Here is a 22,407-nt window from a genome sequence, read left to right on the forward strand (position 1 = left end):
GATTGCAATGTCATGACAAACACCCACTTACATTAGATATGTTGTGATGTTATTTTAAAATGTGTCATTGCATAACTGACTAGATGAGTGTCTATGATGTGTTTGGAAAAAGGTTGTATCTGTGTTACATAAATTTATGTTAGAGCTATGCAAAATCACTGATACATTTTATTATATGTAAATGCTGCATGAATGCAAACAGGTGTAGGTATACGCTGCGTGTGCAAATGCCATGAGAGAAAACGTCAGCATACAGTTCTATTTTTTTGCTATTTTAGTATTTTAATCCATCACCCAAACATTTGTCTTGACATTTAAAAAAATAAAAGATCAAATATTAAGGTGTTCATGTCATTTTTTTTTGTGGGAAAAATTCCAGATCAGCAGGACCACACAAGGTGTTAAGTTATTCTAAGGATAATAAGGTGTTACGAATATGTAAAGTTTATAAATAATGATAATGATTTGGTAGGGTTGAATTCACAAGAGGCTCTGAATGTGCAGAAGAAAACAAGCGTGTAGACAATATGTATGGCCAAAGACTATAAAAACATTCTGTGGCATAACTACTCATTTAACAACAGACACTATCAAAACAGAACTTCGCTAGCAATAACAATAATTGGTTTAACGCACGCCATTTAAGGGTATTTGCATCACGTTACCAAGCTAGACAGAGTGCACAAAAGAACACCTGCCATAAGATAAATACAATATGCAAAGTATAAAATAATGTTTTTTGGTGATTGTGTGCAAACATACAACACCAGGATAATACAGCAGGACACCAAGATTACTGTGCTGTGGGGAATAGACAGATCTGGGAGCTAGGTTGACATGAAATGTGCTTAAAAAATCTCACAGGGTAAGTGAATAAACATTACTATTTAATGCTCTACAGTAACCGAAAAAAAAAATCTGAACAATGGTTATTTTGACATGGTACTACAAAAATAATTAGTGTACTTTTTTGCTGTTAGTAGTGGCCTTGCAAGCTTCAGGCTCTTGGTGAAGTTTATCCTGGACCTCTGATAGTACTTACTGGGACAGCTAATGGTAATTGTATCGGATACAACTAAGTTTTCTCAGAGGCAAGCGTAACAGAGATAACTGCTAACACTTTTGACACAACATATTTTTTTTAACGTGAGAACATGTCAGTGTTATGAAATTGCATCATTGGTTCATTTAAGTAAAGTTAAATATTTTCATCTTCTGATGCAATGCAAATGCACTCATAAATCCAATCTCCATAAAAAAAGAATTGTTGTGAAAATATCTGGTAAAGCATGACTTTATAGTAACCTATATACAAATCTGCATCATTACATCATTACTTGTTTGAGCATCTTTTACATTTAAAGCCCAATCAGATTAAGTTCCGGAGAAGGCGGTGAGATCCACTGAGTGGTGTGAGCCTTGGGAGGGTGCTGAGAACCTAGACATAGAAGCTTTTGATTTACCGACATGTGAAGGTTGAATATTTTCAGGTTGTTGTTTAACCTATGGGGATGATCACAAGCTTCGCCACAGGCGAACTTGCACTGGTAACATAACTCGGGCGGCTGTAGCTCAGTGATTGGTCATCTCTCAGCCGGAAGGTCAGGGGTTCAATCCTCAGCTCCTGCATCCCCACATCGAAAGGGTCCCTCAGCAAGACATCACATCCCAAATTGCTCCAGCTGCTTTGTCAGCGGTGTATGAATGGATGTAGTTAATACTGATGGATACTTTCACCTAACAGCCACAGTGTCAATGTGTTGTGAATGGGTAGGTGTCACCTGCATTGGAAAAAGCGCTTTGAGTAGTCAGAAGACTAGAAAAGCGCTATGCAAGCTCAAGTCCATTTAAAAACACCTCTAATGTGAGTAGAAGTTGTTGATGTATCCTCTCTGTTCACAGATAATTCAGATATTGACAGCACCTTGACCTTTGGGTCAGCCAAAGTGATGGAAAATTTGAATGGCAGCAAAACCAGTAATCAGACCAACACAGAAGCAGATGTCAGTGTACTTATCTGGTACCTCCTGCCCACTGTAGTAACAGTGCCAACACTGGGGTTACCAACCAATGTTCTGGTCTTACGCCTTTTGCTGGGCAAACCTGGTGTCTGCTCCACCTCAGAGATCTTCACACTCAACCTGGCAATTTTTGACTTTCTGTTCTGCATCACGGTGATCGTTGAGTTCAGCCGACTACTGTTGATTAAAACAATGGAGGCCTATAACTTCCTAGCTTGGGGTTTGAATCAAGCAGGAGGGCCATTGTTACTATGCATGTTGAGTTTGGACAGCTACATGGCTGTCTGCCATCCCCTGGTCTTCTTGCGGCTCAAAGATCCAAAACTGCGACTATTCTTGTGCCTGGGGACAAGTGTTTTAACTGTTGGATCTTGCGCTCTGGTGAAGCTCAAGTCGTCGTTCAAGTGGAAAGTCATTATGGTGCTTCAAAGCTGTGTCATAGTGATCATATCAACCTGCAACATCCTGATTCTCAAGTCCCTCCACCAAGCCGGGCCAGGCAAGAAGAAGGTTCATCCTGTGAAAAAGCGGGCATTCAAGGGGGTGCTGACTGCGTTTGTGCTGGTCAACATCCACTATATCCCCCCTGTTATTGAGTACCTGATTAGAGAGTTAGGTCCCGAAATTTTTAGGCCCTTTTCATTCCTCACCTGTGTGGCCTACATAGCTTTGTCCGTGAGCTGTTTCGTTCAGCCTCTGAGTTATCTTATCCGCACCAAACGACTACCCAAGATTAGATGTCTCTGTGGCTCAATTGCGGAGAAAGAAACAGTGGCAACTGTGGCAGCGTTGCAACCTTCATGACATGTAGAAACCAACATAAGGGAAGAGAGTGACTTCAAACAACCTGGGGACTTTAATCTTCATCCTATTCTGCCTTTTATTTTTTGCCATTGCTGCAGCTGTTTATGTGTTTGTTGAAGGAACCAAGGATGACAGCCGGAACTGATACAAGTTGTTCCTGGATTGCACATAAATCAAGTTGATTTTTTATAACTTTGAGTCAAAAAATGACTTTTAAAGCTATTCAAACTTGAAATTCCTAAACAACTTTTTTTTTTCTTTATCTCTTGAGTCTTAAATATGGTAATTTAAATCATTCTCATCTCTTATAGGCGGTTTATAAAACTAAGAATGAACCTCAATTTGTCCCAGACTTAAAATAAGCTGCTGCCTTAAATTGTTTAAAAATGTAGGTACAGTCATTGTGACTATTCCTACTTGAAGACTAGACAGACTTTCCCAATTTATCAAAATATTACTCTTTACTGGTACAAATAAGGGTTGTCACAGCTGCCAGATTGATCCTTGGACTATGGAAAAATACACCTGTACCTTAAAAACTGGATGAAATTTGTTAGAAATAGTATCATTTGAACAAATGTTAGTTACAATCAACAGAAAGGTGAGAATTTAAGCGGACATGGGACTACTGTCCTGCTAACAGCTTTGATGGGACTCTGTCAAATTTCTAAAACTACTGAATTTTTATTTTGGATGTCCCAATTGTGCACTTTAAGCCTATCCCTTTAGATATTTTGTATCTCAAAATGATGATGCTGTCTGTATATCTTTAAATAAATGAAAACTTCGTATGAACATTCTTTGCAGTTTATAGTATATATATATATATATTTTTTTTTACAATATTCTCTTTCATAAGTATGTCATCTTTAAGGACATATTTGAAAATATGACTTAATAAAACAATAAATGCAATGACACATTGTAATGCTTTATTTGGTAAATCAGACAAACATCTCAGTTTGACTCACAAATAGGCATTGCTATTATAAAACACTTCAGGCAGTATCTGAGAAAATGAAATTGATTAATGAAGAGCAATGGCAGTGAACATCGTTCATCTTCTAGCCTTTCAAAAAAGAAAAAAAAAATCAAAGATACATCTTGATGTGTATTGAGAAGATGAATTTGTTAACTGTGAAACTGTGTCTTCTTTTTGCATAACACCTTAAAATCAGCAATAAAATATCACAAATGCAAACCAGATACAAACATAAGAACTGTACAGGCTGTTCAACAGCTTTCCTGTTTTACCTCTTAGGTAATATAAGAGAATGTGAAAACTGTCCTGTGTTCAGTGTATACTGTACATAATAAAGCTAATCTGACATCATTTGTGTCTCAGAAGAAAATCAAGTTAGGATGTAACATACCAAATCATTTATAATGGAAAATATTGAGTATTGCAATAGTAAAAGAATGGTTGTGACATAGGTGCCTAATGATTGACATACAATTAAAGACAATATGAGGGCAGTATCATTATTAGTTTAAATACAGAATATTATATAATTAATCAAAACATTTGATCCCTGCCCCACAAGAGAGAGAGAGAGAGAACATGAGCATGACAGAATGGATTTGACCTGGATTGACCTCTAGTGCACATGATAATTAAGACACGTCTCGTCCCCCCCCACCATCTCCAGTCTAAATGGACTGTACAACAAACAAACACAGAACATGGGCAATGACAGTATACACACTTCTGTGTGCAGTCCAAACAACATTTGAATGAACAGTCAGGTTCTTTGTAATTCAAAACACCTTGATGGTTTACATGTGTCAAGAGAAATGAAAAAGGATGTAAACCTGGTAATTAATTCTTTCAAATTAATACTCCTATTTGACCAATAAATAACTTTGTTTCCTTTCTGTTTGTGTAGCTGATACAAAATATAACTGATATGTACAAGGAAGTAACAGATTAGAAAAATAAGTTTTCAAGTATTCAAATACCGCCAGTGATGAAAGCTGATGAGTATAAACCTAAGAATGATCTTTAACTTTCCTATATGAATATTAAATTAAAAGTAATTTAACAATAAGAAATAATACCTATTAAAATACATTCACTGCTGCCCTCAACATGATTTCTAGACATATTGTTCATAGGATGGATCATCTCATCAGTCACATCAGATACGACAGGAACGTGCAGACTAAGTGGTTCCTTCCAAGTTTGTTTCTTGTCTTTTTTTAAATTTTAATTTCAGAATTATTTCTCCAAAGTTTCTGGTTTTAAAATCTAACAATGTTCAGATTGTATTCTTTAAGTTTTAATTTTGGTTCTTGATATTTGCAATTTTAAATTAAGAATTTATGATTTTTCTTTTTTTTACACTTCACCCATGGAAACTGTTTTTAATGTGAACACATCTGCCCTCCCCCAGCTCCACTGTAATAAGGAATCCCCTGATAAATAGCAAACATCTAAAAACAACAAAGAGATTACATTTACTCTGTGGCACTCTTAAATGATCCAAAAAAACAAACATAAAGTTTCCAGAACTTTATGCAAAACAAAAGTTTTACTAGATAGATTTTTGGGTTGCTAGCAAATGCTGAATTTTTTACACTTCTTTCTGTACCAAGACTGCACCCGAGATAGTGCACAAAGAAAACTCATATCCTTTCTGTCACTTTAATCACTGCAGAGCCTGCAGTCTCAAACGAGTGACAATATTTAAAACAAAATCAGTAGTATTTGGCATAAACTCACCAAAGACCACCACATTACTTTTTATTTTATTTTATTTTTTAATAATGTACATTGCACATGTACTCTCTGATATGTTGGAGTGAGGAGTCAGTGGATCTTCTTTTTCACGTGCTGGCAATCTGTCCATGAACACGGAAGCGGTACAGGCATGTGTATTCTACATGACCCCAGTTAGTGAGGACACGCAGCTCCACATATCGATACACCGCATCACTGGGATTCTACATGAGTAGAAAAAGGAGAGAGAAGTATAGAATGAAAAAAGAAGAAGACAGAAATTGTAGGAGTAGATGAAACCAGTGCAGGAAAGATAGAAGACAACAAAAGATGTTTGATTCATGACAAAACAAATTCTTTGTTTTTACACAGAACAGAAAGTAGGTCAAGTCATGATGTTTTTATATTTGTTGATTTCTACTCACCGGCAGCTTGAAGGTCTGTGTTGATTCACCATCTTCATTGTAAGTGAATGTCCCCAGCAGAGTTCCTTCTTCTGTGTCGTCTTTCATTCCCTGTGAAGGAGAAAGTTTGTCCTCTGAGATTATTCTAGAGCAGAGCAGTTATAGGTCAGTATGCTACGTTTCTAGGTCCCCAGCACTCACATAGACTTCAAAGTCTTTGGGAGCAGATTCAATGGTGCCGGTGGGAGAGTTGTAGCGAGGGAGGTGGTCCAGCGTCACATGAGTTATCCTGATGGGATGAGACAGGGAGATCACAAGAGTCCCCTCGACACCGTGAAATGCCCAACATTTCCCAGGGAGAAGCACCGGGTAGCCCTGCGAGGGAAGAGGGGGAGGACATATAGCCGTGAGTGTCCAACAAAGTGCTAAACAGATTTAACTTTATCTTCCAAAAGAACTGAGAGAGAGAAAGCAGGAGGAAGAAGAGATAGAGGAGAGGAGAAAGAACTGAAGTGAGACAGAGCGGTCAGATGTTTTCAGAAGAGGGAGGAGAAACTGAGATGACAGAAAAGATGGAGGCAAGTGAGAAATAAAAATGGCGAGAACATCTTTTACCTGAATAACAGTGCGTGGGCTTTCAGATGGGTACCACAGAGGGATTCCGAAAAGGGTGACACAGGCGGAACGGATTCGATATGTCTCTGAACACCTGGTGCTGATCATGCTGGCCCCTTAGCACAAACAAAACCACATCGTGTTAAAGAAGGGTTGAAATGAACTCATGAATAATTTCATAAAAAAAATAAAAAAATAAGAAGAATTATGATCTGCTCTTTTAACCACAAAGAAACATGACGATTAGACACCTCTGTGAACTAAAGCTATGACGACATTTTTTACAAATGTAAATCTGAACCAATACACTAATCTATTATTATTGTTTTTTGTGAAAATGAAACTTTGCCAGCATGACCACAGAGAAAATGTAACGTGGGTATGTAAATCATGAGACAGTGACGTGAGCACCTACCTTGAGTCTCCAGTGCAAAGTCAGCCATTTTGTCAGCCATGGGCCGTCCGCAGTCTGGGGAGCTTCCTTTGTCTCTGAGTCTGATAGCATCCTGCTCCTGATTCACATTCACAGACAGTAAGTAACGTAAGTAAGTGCATTCAGTATGGTTTCAAAATGGTCAATATTTGGATACTTGTTGATATCTCATCACATGATTTAAAACAGCACAATCTCCATTATCTTACTGATCGATGTTACCCAACAGTACAGAAACTTAAGAAGAACCTCACGTCTTTGTTTTGAACCAAAAGATGCCCCAACAAAAGAGAGCATTGTCTAAAGTGCACAGATACGTTGGCAGCATTTGGCTAATTAAAAACTATAAATTAACCAATATTGCACGACTGCAACTTGTATATTTGTTGCAGTGGCATCGAATCAGGTTTCACTATCCTCTGACTTTTACTAGCATCGTATTGTGAGAACATACAGAGTCAAATGTATCAACATACACCTAGATACAGATTTGCAAACCACCATAGAATTGCACTTACAGTATATGAGTAATTTGTCTTAAATGACATCTACAGAATGTATTCCTTTCCCTACCTTGATGCGGTCTGTGAGCCACGCCTCCATGGCCTGTTGGAGCTCTGGGGTGAGATGGTTATCGATGGGGGCAGAGTGTGTTTGAGGGCAGGGGGCCGGGGTAGACAGCTGGATGGAGGACAACTCCTGGGACAGCTACAAGAAACAAGAAGTCTTATTGTAGCCACACAATGTGTAGTAAACAAGTCTGGTTGGAAAACCAAATTAAATAACGTAAACTAATGATGAACACTTTGAGTTTGTCAGTTTGTACATATCTATCAGTGATGTCACCTTTGAGTTTTGGGCTTCTAAAGCTTGGATCTTGAGGGTGAGAATGGCAGCAGTGTTGCTGCTGTGTGTCTGGTGATCCACCATCGTCTTGCCCAACCCAGCAACCTCCTGCTCCAGACGGAGCCGACTGTTTACGTCCACGACATCAAGTTTTGCTTTCATATCCTGCATGTCCATCTGTACCCTCTCCTTCATCTAAGGGGGAAAGAAATTAAGTCATCACTGTACTAACACTGAGATCGAATGCGAAATGTTGAGAATTTCAGGTAGTGTCATACAGATGAGACTCAGCAGGTTACGAGGTCACTGCAGAGGCTACTAGTGGTTAATTAAAATCTATATGACTGATGAGAAATATTGAGCCAAGTTGGATTGATGCATTTTTCCACAACAACATTTAACTTTTAACAGTTTATTTCCCACTAAAATCATAGACGGATATAGTTTGTAAAAAGGACTGAATATGGATCTATTTTCATTTTTTTTCAGAGTTTCACTCTTCTAGAGTACTTTAAACTTTAGTACTTTAGACGGCACAACAAAGAAACCTACAAAGTCACAGAGGAAATCTGTATTCTCTCTGCACTTCCATATGATCTCCAGTAGATAGTACTCTAGCACAGATGAGTTTAACCCAATCTGGCTTCTATCCTCGCATCAATAGGCAGGACTTTTCAGATTTTACAGACCAAGTCTATGAATGATAAGAAGAAAGAAATGAGCAAGGACACAGAGAATAACAGAAGAAAAGGAGGCAGAATTGCAGGGAAGTATTCTCTTACCTGGGAAAGAAGGTGTTCCTGCTTCCGCTGCAGTTCAATCTGTGTCAGCTTCAGTTCCTCCTGAATCAAACACAGATACAGATTGAGAAACATGAACTCTGATTTTTCATAGAGGCCCCAAATCATATTTGTTTCAGCACTTTTTTTTGGGCAAAATGAAGGCCTCTCACTTCAACAAAAAGCTGATGATCTGCATCATACCTTAAGACCCTGCATCTTTGCTTCTACAGCAGCGGACACAATGGCTGGATCCTAGAGGGGGGAAAAAAACACTTCATACTTCATGGTAACAGAAAAATCCCCACATTTGCATCAAACAAAAACACCCAAAATAGCTTAATTTATTCTGTATCAGTATATACTGTATACAAAGAAGGCCACACAATACTTTTGAAAATAAATTTCCCATGCACTTTATCTACTTTAAATCTGCTAATCTATGTGCTTTGACATAAATAAGATTTAAATCTCAAGACTGAAGCTTCCTTTAGAGAGGAGTGGTGGAGACATTCACAATCAGTTTCCAGCTTATATTCAGGAAGTTTAAGATTGATCCTGAAGAAGCATATAGATTCCATGTTTTGCATAATCTTTCTTTAAATATGCATGACATGCATTGAATCATATTATTTGATTGAACAGAAAAGTCATTCATCCATCAACATGTCAGTGCAATTATCTGTACCTCCTTAATGAACAGATTTTTTTAAATGTCAAAATACTGTAAATGTTACTGAACACGGGAGAAGTTTGAGAATCAGATTTTATCCAAAGCTAGAAGTTAAAGGAACTCTGATGGACCAACCATTTGCAAAAGCCCACAGATATCTATCCTCCCAGTCATTTAATATCAATGAATTTTATTTCAACCCTCCCACAGAATGAACCAGTGAGATGAAGATGAGCTTTCCTACCACCACAGGTGTAAGATGCATGGCGTTGGGTTGAGGAGGAGGAGGAGGAGTGGAAAGGATAACAGGTTGACTCTGAGGTTTGATTTGTGACGGGGTCTTGGTAACAGTCATGCGGGAGGTGAGAGAGGTCAACACAGGAAGGAAGAACCAAATACCTGGAGAAAACAGAACCAATGGGGTCTTAACACACAGCAGAGACACAGTCTTCACAAAGTAAACATCACCTGCTGCAATGAACCTTCGTCGATCAAAGGCCTTGACATGCAAAAGCTGTATAATGAACGACATTTGCTGTGACTCATTCAGCCTGAGTTGACCAAGCTGTGCTGCTTTACAAGTCAAACTAGGGCTGCTCAGTTGTGACAAAAATCAGAATCATAGCCAAGTTAGTTAGTGCGCACACCCTCAGGCTCAGGTTCAAATCCGACCTGTGGCTCCCTGCATATTATTCCCCACCTGCTCTCCCTGATTTCTGAATCTCTCCACTGTCCTTTCCCCCCAAAAAAACATTACAAAGATTCACGATCAGAATCACGATTCGTTTAATTGATATTGAGACAATTATTTAACAAGAGTACTCAATGATTTTACAACATCTGGATCACAAGCATTCATCCAACTTAAACACTCGTTAACACTTTGAAAACAAGCAATACATAAAAATAGCTCAGTCAAAAACATCTCAATATAATACAATAAATTAGCTGTGTTTTTGAGGTAGCGTTGATGTACTCTTGTGGCCAAAATGTAACAACATAAGCTTTGACCATTTACAGAAATGAAATGGTGTGCTCAGAAATGAGCACACCTCTGCATGCCATGTGCACAGGCGGCACAGTTATTGTTTAATCTTGATTATCTTGTTTTCACGATTGTGTAAAGCCATAATCATAATTGAATTTCGATTAATTGCCAAGCCCTAACAGACATTTTGACACTACCCCCGCAATTAGACAAAATGTAGGTTTTAAAGGAAAACAGATAGGAACAGAAAGCCGTAAATTGGCCCTTTATGTAGATGATGTTATATGGTTTATTTTACATCCCCATAAGAATGAGACCATAAATTAATACAAAACAATAGATGAATATAGCAAAGTTTCAAGATGCGATACGATGCAATGCAGACACTTTATTGTCCCCTTAGAGACATTTTCCTTGGACTCAAAGTGCTGACAAACACTCAAATTAAACTTTTGTAATAAACTTTGTTATCGGAAAACAAAATAGCCAAGCTCTTGAAGATGAATATAAACATAAATGGCACAAAGAAAATAAAGTATCTGGTCATTAACATGCTACATGTGCTGCAGACACTGTGATGAGTATATTAAATAATAGAGCTGCGGCTTGGTCTGCTAGATGATGAAGGGACTTTTTCAAACCATTTCATTATTACACCAAGAACTGTTCCTGCTAATAGAACATATAGTATTAATTGGAAAAAAAATGATATGCCAATACCCATATATATCTGTGATAAGCCTGTACCTGGAGATAATATTAGCTGAGCAATATATTGGTGTGTTTCTTATAGGTTTTAGTATAAGTTAGGTAGAGCCGGAGAGTTTTTTTTAAATTTTGGATCCTGGTACCTATCCTATACAGGTCTCATGAAACACTTGGTGATTAAATGTGTTAAATTAATGCAAACGACCCACTTGTTGTGTTTATTACTTACATAGTAGTAGAATCAAGAGGAGGATAAACAGACCACAAGCCTTCTTCATGTTACTGCTGATTGACCCGTAGGCTGCAGTGATGAGAGGAAAAGGTTAGTTAGCAGGGATTTTGGTAATCTGTAGTACAATCACATGCATCAGTTGGGAAAACATAAACCTGCTGACACGTGAAAGCAGTATGCATGTTGACATGTGAGCATAGACTGTACAAATCCACTTGACAATGTGAGAAAAACAAACACAAGCTGGTTCAAATACTCACATATGTTTAGTTTAGGCATGGGTATCAAGAAAAGGTATCAACATGAAACTGGTTCTACATTTCTAAGATTCATGGATTCATTAAGGCAGCTGAATTTCAAATGTGCTTATGATTCCTAACAGCAACATAATTCATTCAGGATTTAATATCAGATAGAATTTTGAGGTCCATTAAGTATCCATAAGTTGGAATAAAAATGTTTTTCAATATTGATTCCTTAGATACAAGTTCAGAGAGCACCACTCCACCCCTGGTTCCTATAAGTAACCACATAGTACAGAAACTCTGTTCTCTTAAGCGATGAAGGGTAAGATGGATGAATGTTACCATGTCGTGACAAGCTTTGTGGTGAAGGGGTTGAGTCACCAACGTGTAAGTTTGCAAAATGCACAAATTACATCTGGGGCCGTTTCAGAAAGCAGGTTTTGTGCAAACAACCAGCCAGTTAACCCTGAAATGAGGGGAACTCTTTTCCTTTTCAGAAAGAGAGGTCACTCAAACCCGAGAAAGAGGGGTAACTCCAGCCCGTTACAGAGAGGGAGGTAAGTTTACCTCTGATTCAGTTACTATGGTAACTGAGTCTGTGAACCTAATGTGGTCGGGAGCATGTTTTCTTCAGTGAACCCCCGAGTTTCTCTCGGTCTCCTCCCTCTTTCAGAGCCAGAAACGCGGTTTAATTTCTTCATTCTTTCAATCAGTCCCTATCACGTGCGTTAATGAAGATTCACAGTTTCCAGTTTGTTTTAATATTAAACGTTAGGTAGGCAGTACTATAGCGTATAAAACTTTCTAAAAATATAGGAATTGGAGTCAAGATTCTGTGACAACCAGATACCATAAGCAGAAATCGAAATGATACCCCTGATATGATAAGGTAAGGTAAGGTAAGGTAGGGGAGGGTGTGGTAGGATACAAAATGATGCGATAAACTTTATTGTCGTCTGGGGGACATTTGTGTTGGACTTCAAGCGCTGCACACTTTAAGCTAAACATAAATATAGAAAAAAAACAACAAAAATATCATACCTAAAGCTGTGAGATGTATTACTTTAGAGTGAACTGCAACAGCCATCAATGAGAATGAGTCTACACAAAACACAGGAAACATGAGATCATTATTTAGACATGCAGAGAGGCATACATTCCAGCAGACACACACACACACACACACACACACACACACACACACACACACACACACACACACACACACACACACACACACACACACACACACACACACACACACACACACACACACACACACACACACACACACACACACACACACACACACGCCAATACTCACCCATCAGACCAAACAAGGCACTGCTGATTCGGCTTCTGTATCCAGCACTAGGAGCCCCACTGTTACTTTGGATCCTGCTGGTGAAGGCAGTGGGCTTCCTGTGATTCCCCTCAGAGGACGAGTACCCTGAGCTGTCCACACTGCTCTGACTCAGCTCCTTGGGGTTTGGTCTGAGGTGTAATCCTTGTATACTGGGGCTGTGGAGCCCAGCAGTGTAAAACCTTGTCTCTGGAGGTACTGAAGGGCAGCGTGTGGGCGTCTGACTCCGGGCTGACGATGGGGTCAGGGCAGGCCGAGGGGTGGCAGTAACATAGGGTATGGTCCTCATTGTTGTCTGATTCTGACTGGTGGAGGCAGAAACACTCAGGCCTGAAATCAGAATGGAAAATAGAGAACAGTCAGCTGTGCAGATTAAATCACTCAATACTTGTTCTTGTACTAAAAGTTACAAGAATCATTTTATATAATAAGATGGATATTTTATCTCCATTTAAATTGTTCGTCATCATTAAGCAAAGACTAATTTCCATTTTGATTTACGCAAATTGGGCTGAAACAAATCATTTGAAAGTGAACCATATAAATTGATTTAAATGGATTTTTGTAGTTTTTGTAGGTTGTAGTACTCAATATGATTCAATGTACCCTGGAATGAAGGTATGAATCTGAATGAAATCCCAACATTTGAATTAACATCATGGAACTTTGGATTTTTTAGCATTTTTACTTGACTAAAAGGTGAAAATGATTTTCAAATCATTTATTGATGAACTGATGTTCATGTAGGGCTGGGAAATTAATCCAGTTCCAATTATGATAGCGATTTTGGCCTCCATCTCCATCGAGATTAACTGATGACTGTGCTGCACGCCTTGTTGCACTCGTTTTGTCCACAGGTTTTGTCTTGTGTGATAAATGTTTCAAAGAGGTTGTTGGTATATTTTGGCCACATTAGAACTTCAAAGACCTCAAAAACATTTTTCATTTTTCAAAATGTATTTTATTATTATTTTTATATACTAAAATTTGTGTCACTTCTGTATTTTCATATATTGCTTGTTCAAAGTGTTAAGAGTGTTGAAGTTTGTTAAATGCATGTGATGATGCAGATGTTGTACAATCAAGTAAGATTCAAATTGAGTAAGATTTTGTGTTTAATAATCGTGATCTCAATATCAATCAAAATAATTGAGTAACCCTACTAACATGTCAGAGAGACACATGTCCCCAACTGGATTCATTCTAGAAATGAATATCACTTTAGTATTGACAGGTTTCTATGTCCATTGTGTGTCTTGCTGATAGGACGTCTTCTTGTGTTTACCATCACACTGGTCTACTGGATCGAGCTGCTCAGGGCTAGAAGATCTAGTATTGCTTTTGGTTCTACTCGGGGTACGAGAGCCACTCTTACGGTTTCCAGACTTCTTTTTGAAAACCCTGCAGATAAAAAACAAGACAACCCAAACACACACACGCACGCACGCACGCACGCACGCACGCACGCACGCACGCACGCACGCACGCACGCGCACACACACACACACACACATTATCGTGACAAAGAACAAAAATGACTTTGCATTACAGTTTGAAAATCAGAGCTATTGACAATAAAACAAGATTAAGACACATTAGCGCACACAAAGAGATAGAGTGACATACTTGACAGGGTTTTCCCGGTAGGAAATGTTAGTCACACTACTCGAATCAGACTCTTCATCTGAGTTATAGTAGCCGCCGGACACGAGGCGAGAACTCCTACGAGACATGGCTGAAAGACAAAGAACGAAAAATAATGAGATATCAGTGTCATTTAGAAATCAGGCTACCAGTGTTATTAAGCAAAACAATATTTTCTGAAACACAGAATCCATCTTCTATAAATGAAAGATCTCTTTAACGTCATATTAAATATTCTATTATTTATCTGCCTTTATTTGGTGACTAAACTTGTATGGGTATAAAAGACAGATCTGTACATCTATTATTATCAGTAGCTGAGACGGCTGTGCCGAAGTAGAAACAGAAATACTAGGCACAATAGCAACTCAGTAACAACAGTAGTGGTGGTTATATGTAGTAGTAGTCAAAGTGGCAGATTTAGTTGTAATATATAAAGCAGCAGTGTAAATAGAAGGAGATGCTGCAATGTGCTTGCAGCATCAATATGCTTGATAAGGAATAAAGGCAGTGTTCAAATAGTCGTTGATGTAATAGTGTCAGCAGTTATACTACAGAACTCTGACAGATGCTCTCTTGGTTAATCTCAACAGTCTGTAATCCAACTAATCCATAGAAAACTATCCTGCTTCAAAAACACTCACTGACAGTCACAGAGCAGAAGTAAAACACCAAACACACACACACACACACACACACACACACACTGGCATCTAAAACACAAACTTAACCACCTAAGACAGACACTGCTAGTATGTGACGGTGCAGACACATTCTGAGTACACACAGTAAAGAACACTAATGCAGCCTGACAAAAACAGACACAGATGCAGCATACCTTAACTGAGCAACCATGCTTGAGGTGCAGAAAAATATTGACAAATGCTACAGTTAAAACTAAAGAAAGTATGAAAACATTCATCTTGAGCTTTGCTGTATTTGTTAAGACATTAGCCGCCAGGTTTAATTTCAGAAATTCTCCCATCACAGCCTTCATGTAACAGACATCTTAAAATGAGCACTCTGATTGGTCGGTGTGTTTACAGTGAAGCTGATTTGCATAAACCACAGCTCACAAGCCTTGCCACTTACTGTGCCAACTCGTGCCGCAAGCAGCAAAGTAAAAATCCCCTCACCCCTTAATGTCAACTAGAAGAAAATAGAAAAGCCAGAGATGTATCCGTCTACAACTTAATAGACATATCATTGATTTTACTGTCCATATTACAGGCCAATAAGATGACTTAGAATTATGAATACATAAGAATGATGTATTTATTCCGCTACAGTAGAGGCTTAATGGTCTCTGAGGTTGTGCTGAAAGAACACATCATCAACCACAGTTTGCCAAAAGTCAAGTTGGATATGATGATATTGTCTGTCAGTTGCACTGATAGCTTTGTTCAAAGTTACACATGAAGAGACATTATCCCATCAATTCAGCAACCACATACTGAAGCAACAATAAAGATAGTCTTCCTGTGTACTCCTGTCAATAGAAATCAAACATCAGTAGCTCCAAAAATTAAGCAGTCACCAGTCTGCAGACAACAAATGGCAATTCTTGAAGAGCGCTGTGATGTGTACTGATCCATTCAATTCCAAATCATCGATCTTTATCTCTGTTTGTCATTCATCCGAACACGTTTACATTGCAGATATTCTACCTAGCATTTGCTGCATTTAAACAACTCACGCTGTAGGTCAAACTGACCATTCAAAATGCGAGTTAAGAAAGTAACCTGACTTTAAAAGAGTTATAAACTTGAACAACCAACACGTCTTTGAAACACTCTACCTTAAGAGTCAATATATATCCAAAAAATACATCAACCTTTAGAATGTGCTTTGTAATGAAGTCTTGTAATTTGACAGGTTATCCTGTATCTTATCCTGCTTCCTCTTGATTCAAAGCAACATCTGGTTTTAGAGGAACTAACCTGGTTACAGTCTTTCTTTGCCTTCAGATACCGTCGTCAGCTGAGGGCAGGACAGCAGCAAAGCAGAGACTTACAAATGCTACTAGAAAGAGCGGCAAATGACGACTGAAGGGGAAGCTGTGGCCTACAGATAGAGACAGGAAGTCAGCACACTCACACACACAAACCTTCACTTACACGAAGGGTGTTAAGGCCTATTTTAGCTTCATTTGAATATCTTGATCAGGAAAGAATGTAACACACATGCCGATGTTTTTTCTCCACAAAATCCTACCTCAATACACAACCATCCCAAATACATCCAACAATCCATATGGTATATCCATAGTTTATCATCCTCCATTTCTTCTATGCATGCATCTTTTGAGTGAGTTACATGAGAGGGATTTTTTTTTCTTACATAAAGATAGATGGCAACAGACTAAGACGAAAAGAGATATAAACATCAACAAACTGTCAATTGTTTGAAAAGGTAATAATAGCAACATCACACATGACTACGCCTGACAGCAGTCTTTTGCTGTGCACACAGGCCGTCTTTGTTTATGGTTAACAACAACAACAACAACAGCATAGTAACAGAAACAGCTCCAAACACTTCACAAGTTTGGTCATAACAAAACTGTTTGATGGTTTGACGATCAACATTATAAAGAAACAAGGATCACAAATGTTTTGACTCCACAGCAACGGCAGCCTGTGTTGAGAAAACAAATTCTTCTTTTTTTACACGATTAGAATTCCTGTCTTAATGTCGAGAGGCTTTAGCTCAGAGTGTTGGGTAAGGAGCAGTTTGTACTATAATTCCCTCAAATCCTCCCCTCCACTTTAATTGCTCAGCTCAGGCTAACTCAGCACTTCTCCTGTCCTGAACACCAACCCCCTCCTTATGAAAGCAGAGGTTACAGCTATTGATCCTCTGTTTCTTTTTTTTTTCATTCTTCTCATTCTCATTCTCGTTCTACCTTCACCTCTTACACCAATTAACACATTTGACCGAATCCCTCTTCTTATTGTGTTCCCTTCTTGTTTCAGGGCAGGCTTTTTCTTGGATCACATTTATTAACTGCCCATTCATTCTCTTAAAGAGATACTTCACCCATTTGCATTAAGCTTCATATCATTAGAAACCTGGTAGTATTTTTGAATGGTCGTGCATCCCGCCCTCATTTTCCCCTGAGATGGGAAATCTTTGTATTTCAAAGTCTGAAAAGGAGCTTCCAGTGACGCAAAAATCTGCATTTTGCGTCATCGGAAGCTGTTGCGGTTAGCGGGGTGAAACTACTACGTTAGTTCCTCATATTTTCGACCACTGAAGCTACAGACCAATCACAGATCAGTGGGTGGGAACTCACTCCCAGAATCGCCATATTGCTTGGAAGCTTTGCTAACAGGCTCTATGGACAAAGCTGATAATGGCGAAAAAATATAAATAGTGGCAAGACAGCTGCTGCCGACAGGTCGGTCTTGTGTTTTGGCTGCTGCGGCCGCTTCCAGCTCAGCAGCCGAGACATAAGGCCTGCCTGTTGCCGGCGGTGAGGACGAGGAGCCCGGGCCGGCTCGAGCTGGGGTAGACTGGTAGTCTCGGTGCTCTCACTGTTTGCCTATGGACACAGACATAGAGTCTGTTTTCTGCCAGGAATTTCCAAGATACCAATTCAATTCTGGAAGAAATCTCGGAATCAGTTGAGGAAACGGCCGTATGTGTTGAAGTAAATATGTCTGTAAATGTTTTTATTACTATATTTCTACTGCTATATATTTTGGAGAAACTGTAACGATCGAATTTCCCGCTGGGATTAATAAAGTATTTCTGATTCTGATTCTGAAATAGAGGACCTTAGTGGGAGTGGCCTGCAGTGCTGTGCATTCTGGGATTTGGTGTCTTTCATCCACATGAGCCAAAAAGACCCTTTCTGCCTTTTCTCAGCCAAGAAGGCACCAACTTCAATATTTATTTCACATTTTTACTACATATATGACCCAATGTCAATACAGATTCATGTTTCAATGGGTGAAGTATCCCTTTAAATCAGCCTTTTTCCCCCGAAAATGGGTTTCAAGACATTTAAACATTTCATTTGATATGTTCCTACACTGGCTGGCTGCAAGTAAAGCATGTTCCATTGCTTCACTCTATGTCCTTAAGGTATGATTCCTCAACGTGTGAGTGAGTGTAAATTCATGACAGGGAAAATATCATAAAACAAGGACAAATCCTTAAGAGATCACCTTTTTTAGTTCCTGAGGGATTCATGTTAAGACAGACAAAAAGGGCCTGTTCATAAGTATGAATAAAAAACTGCCAAAATTACAATCCTTCAGCAAGACTTACTATCTTTCTTTTCATGCTGCCAGTTCAAGGTACGATTTTTACGCCCCTTGGCAAATCTCGCTTTCAATATGAACGTCATGGAGGCGTAAACGTGGGACCAAGTCGTCCCACCATGTCTGCCAGCATCGGAGACAGCACATGTTACAGTGACAAGACGGGATCACTCAGTAAGTTTGCATGCACTGTTAAGTCCTTCATTTGTCTTCACATTATATTGTATCATATTGTTATGCCGTAAAAATAAAAAAGTAAAAAAGGGCTTATGATTCTTGAGGATGAATTAACTTTCTATATTTATCAATCTCAAAATATATGACAACATACACTAGGATTCTATTATGCAAGCTGTTTGAGAAGCAAACTTGTAATGACAGTGGCTTTATAAGAAATCAGAGGATTCTTTACTTTAACTTTAGTATAGTTTGAATGACTTGGTTGATCACACTTTTTGAGGGCTATACTGATCTACTAAAATGTCCTATGTTTATCATCATTATCCTTGTTGCTGTTAATTGTATTGCCATCCCCTATCTACCAGTGTTTTTTTTTTATTAGAATGAAACTCTGTAGGCATCAGTATTGGTAAAGCTGCTCACAGGAAGTCAGTTTGAAGCAAAACTTGAAAGTGAAACTGAGTGAAGCTATCTTACTCTTCACTTTGGTGTGTTGAATCTCCTTGCAAGAATATGTTGTAATAAAAGAAGTGTTACGTTTGGACCCAATGACTCAACAGACATGTCAATATCTAAATCCTACACACGTCACATTTATGCATGTGTGATCCCTACACCTCCACACATGTACGTATACAGGATTGAAATCTAAGGAAGCAGAGATTGGGATGGAGTAGCGTCTGCTCAGGGCTGGGCAGGGTGGGGCTCTATAACTGCTCTAGTATCCTGACCACAGTCACTGGCAGTGCACGGACACAAAAGGAAAACTGACAAGAGCAGGAATAAGAGAAAAAGGGCTAGACCTAGCACAAATAGGCACAAAGGCATTAGGAAGGTGAAGAGTAAGACCGAAAAATTGGCAGCACAACCACAATGACAGAATGAAAGATGGACAAAGAGATGAAATAACAGACAGGGAGGGGCGAGTAGAGAAATTGTGCTTTGAATCCACAGTAGGGAAAATGTGTAGACCACTGTTTGATTTAAATCCAGCCAGTTTTCTTCATGAGTGGAACATTTTTTTTTTTTTTTTTTAAAGCACATCGAGAGAAGCCAAAGGAATGAAAGGCTTCGGAAAGTCAAAGAAGTAAATACATTTGTATAAAAGTAGGCAAAGAAAGGAATGCAGAATAAGAGTCCACATAAATCCCAAACTGGACTGGCAAATTGGTTATTATACTGTGGCTAACTTCAGGGCTGTGCCTGTGAAATATGATTCAGACATACAGAGCAGATGAGTCATTGTGTGTGGCATTAGATGAATTACCCCAAGCTCTTTGTAAAGTCGACGGGGGAAAACACCAACTACAGTCATTAAACCGAGCAGCTACTTAAAAAAAAAAGGTATGTTTACATCAATGTGAACCAGATGTTTACACTTCATTCTTTCAGCCTCTCCTCTCAGTTTGAAAAGAAGGCCACTCAGCTGTCTGGCAATCCCTGCCTGAGAATCTTAGGCAGTCAGATGGCGCTCTATTCCCCCCAAAAATATCATTTTAATGTCCAGTGTTCTCTTAACTGTTACAGTATGTCTTTGTCTTTTTTTTAACAATCTTTTGATTATTGTTCTTGACAATATCATTGTTTAGTTCAATGAGTTAGTGAAATAAAAATGGATAAATTGATAATAAACAGGGTTTAAACAACTGCAATTGATATGCCTAAATACACAATACAATATTTATAGCAATTCAAAGTTAATTGATGCTAATGATGCTCAACTTTTCTAAAAACTGATGATTCTTTCCTAAGAGTAGTCACATTTTAGTCACTCCTACACTTTTCACTTGTCAATGATTAATATCATTTAAAACAGAATGTTTTGTTACTTCAGACTGGCTAAACATGACAGGTTCTTCACTATTTTCTGACACTGAATAGAAACTTTACTTTTCAAGACACAAGCCAGTGAATGAACCCTGGTTGTCTCTGCTGGATTCACTATGGTATGTCCTGACCTCCATAGCTAAATTGTAAAGAGAGGATACATTTATGCCACTTATGCCACTATATTGTCAACACTTAAACCAATAAATTAAGAGCACATGCTTGTTTACATGACAGGTGCATCAACATTTAACACATAATCTTGCAAAATTAAATGAAACAAAATTAGGGGTGTTTTGTTTTTGACAGACAGTACAGAAAATACTGCATTTCTTGAACTGAATGAATGTTATTCTTATAAATACAGTATTTAAATTTGGAACACAGCTCACATTAGGACAATCACGGCAATGTGTTTTTAGATCAAATACTTAATAAGATGCCAGCTAGTAAGCCTTTATTTATGCTGGATAACTACCTTCTTGGTAAACTTAAAAAAAAGCTAGATGTTAATTTAACTTAACCAAACTTTGAAGACATAAAAAAAAGTCACACTTCATTAATCAGTTATTAACCACATTAACTTCTAGATACACAAACCATTACATCTTTACTTTCAGAAGCCAGGCAAGGAGATGAAATGCAAAGAGTCGCTTACATGTGAGGTTTTAGTAAAATGTTAATTCCTCATTAACGCGTCAACGGTGGAGATTTAAACATCCAACAACAACAACAACAACGACAACAACAACGACAACACACTGAACACAAAAGCTTCACGTTTCAACACAAAGCTTAAAGTCACCTCCTGACATTTGAAATGTAAGTTGCTTTAATGTTTCAGTTCGTTATCTTACCTCGGGATGTTTTGATGTCTGTCGCAGTTGAACAGAAACAGCCTGTCAGGAAATGATAATCTTCTCTTCAGCACCTCACGACCAACTAGCTCCGTTCAAAGAAACATCTCCACTCTTTTCAAACTCTTACAAAGTACCAGAAACAGCGACTTCGTGTTTTAATTATTTCCACGAGTGAAGTATCGCGTTTGGAGGCATTACTGTGGGCTGAATCAGAGAGACAGACCGACGCTGCTTGTCATGATAGTGCGGAGGTTTCGCCGCTACAAAATATTGACAGCGAGGATAGAATTCAAGCTAGAAAAAGTAACGATAGCGAAGACTTCCGGTTAAGGTTTACAAAATAAAGTTCTTTATCGTGATTAAATTAAAATGTTTATTTTGTATAGTGTGACTATGTTATGTTTTTATTTTATTATTTTAAAACATACGACTACTTTTGGTATTATTACTACTAATACTACCATCACCGCTACCACTACTACTACTAATAATGATAATTTTGATAATGAAGCCCTAATAATAATAATCACAACAATAATAATTTTAATCTTTATTATTGTGTGACTGTCTCACAGTGCACGACCTTTTTTACAGCAGTAAAATCTGGAGCATCGTTTGCTATAATTATAAAAATAAATACAGATTATACATAGCGTATTACGTCTTGGGATGGAATGAACTCATCTTCTATATAAATAAGACTATAAATATAAATAATTTGGTGCAGTAGCAGGAAGTTGTTATAACAGAGCCCTTTTTATTTATTTATTTATTCACTGTACACGACTGTAGTGGTGA

The 22,407-nt window shown here is 38.3% G+C and overlaps 1 protein-coding gene across 3 annotated transcripts; it reads right to left on the minus strand.

Moving 5' to 3' along the window:
* Window positions 1-3,743: 3,743 nt before the first annotated feature.
* Window positions 3,744-21,886, minus strand: sun2 (Sad1 and UNC84 domain containing 2). Of its 3 annotated transcripts, XM_020644504.3 has the most exons (17): window positions 21,607-21,886; window positions 16,415-16,538; window positions 14,457-14,565; window positions 14,116-14,231; window positions 12,792-13,160; window positions 12,509-12,568; window positions 11,220-11,291; window positions 9,539-9,693; window positions 8,826-8,876; window positions 8,625-8,684; window positions 7,843-8,037; window positions 7,570-7,704; window positions 6,979-7,075; window positions 6,564-6,679; window positions 6,150-6,323; window positions 5,970-6,059; window positions 3,744-5,768 (listed from the first exon to the last, which is right to left on the minus strand). In XM_020644504.3, exons 3-17 carry the CDS (start codon window positions 14,561-14,563, stop codon window positions 5,652-5,654), a joined length of 1,914 nt encoding a protein of 637 aa, XP_020500160.2. In that variant the 5' UTR covers window positions 14,564-14,565; window positions 16,415-16,538; window positions 21,607-21,886; the 3' UTR covers window positions 3,744-5,651. The 3 variants fall into 3 exon arrangements, with proteins under 3 accessions (XP_020500160.2, XP_020500150.2, XP_065811650.1); XM_020644494.3 differs by lacking the exon at window positions 16,415-16,538; XM_065955578.1 differs by lacking the exons at window positions 12,509-12,568; window positions 16,415-16,538.
* Window positions 21,887-22,407: the final 521 nt, after the last annotated feature.

This window comes from Labrus bergylta, chromosome 1 (assembly GCF_963930695.1).
Source record: "Labrus bergylta chromosome 1, fLabBer1.1, whole genome shotgun sequence".
Classification (NCBI taxonomy): domain Eukaryota; kingdom Metazoa; phylum Chordata; class Actinopteri; order Labriformes; family Labridae; genus Labrus; species Labrus bergylta.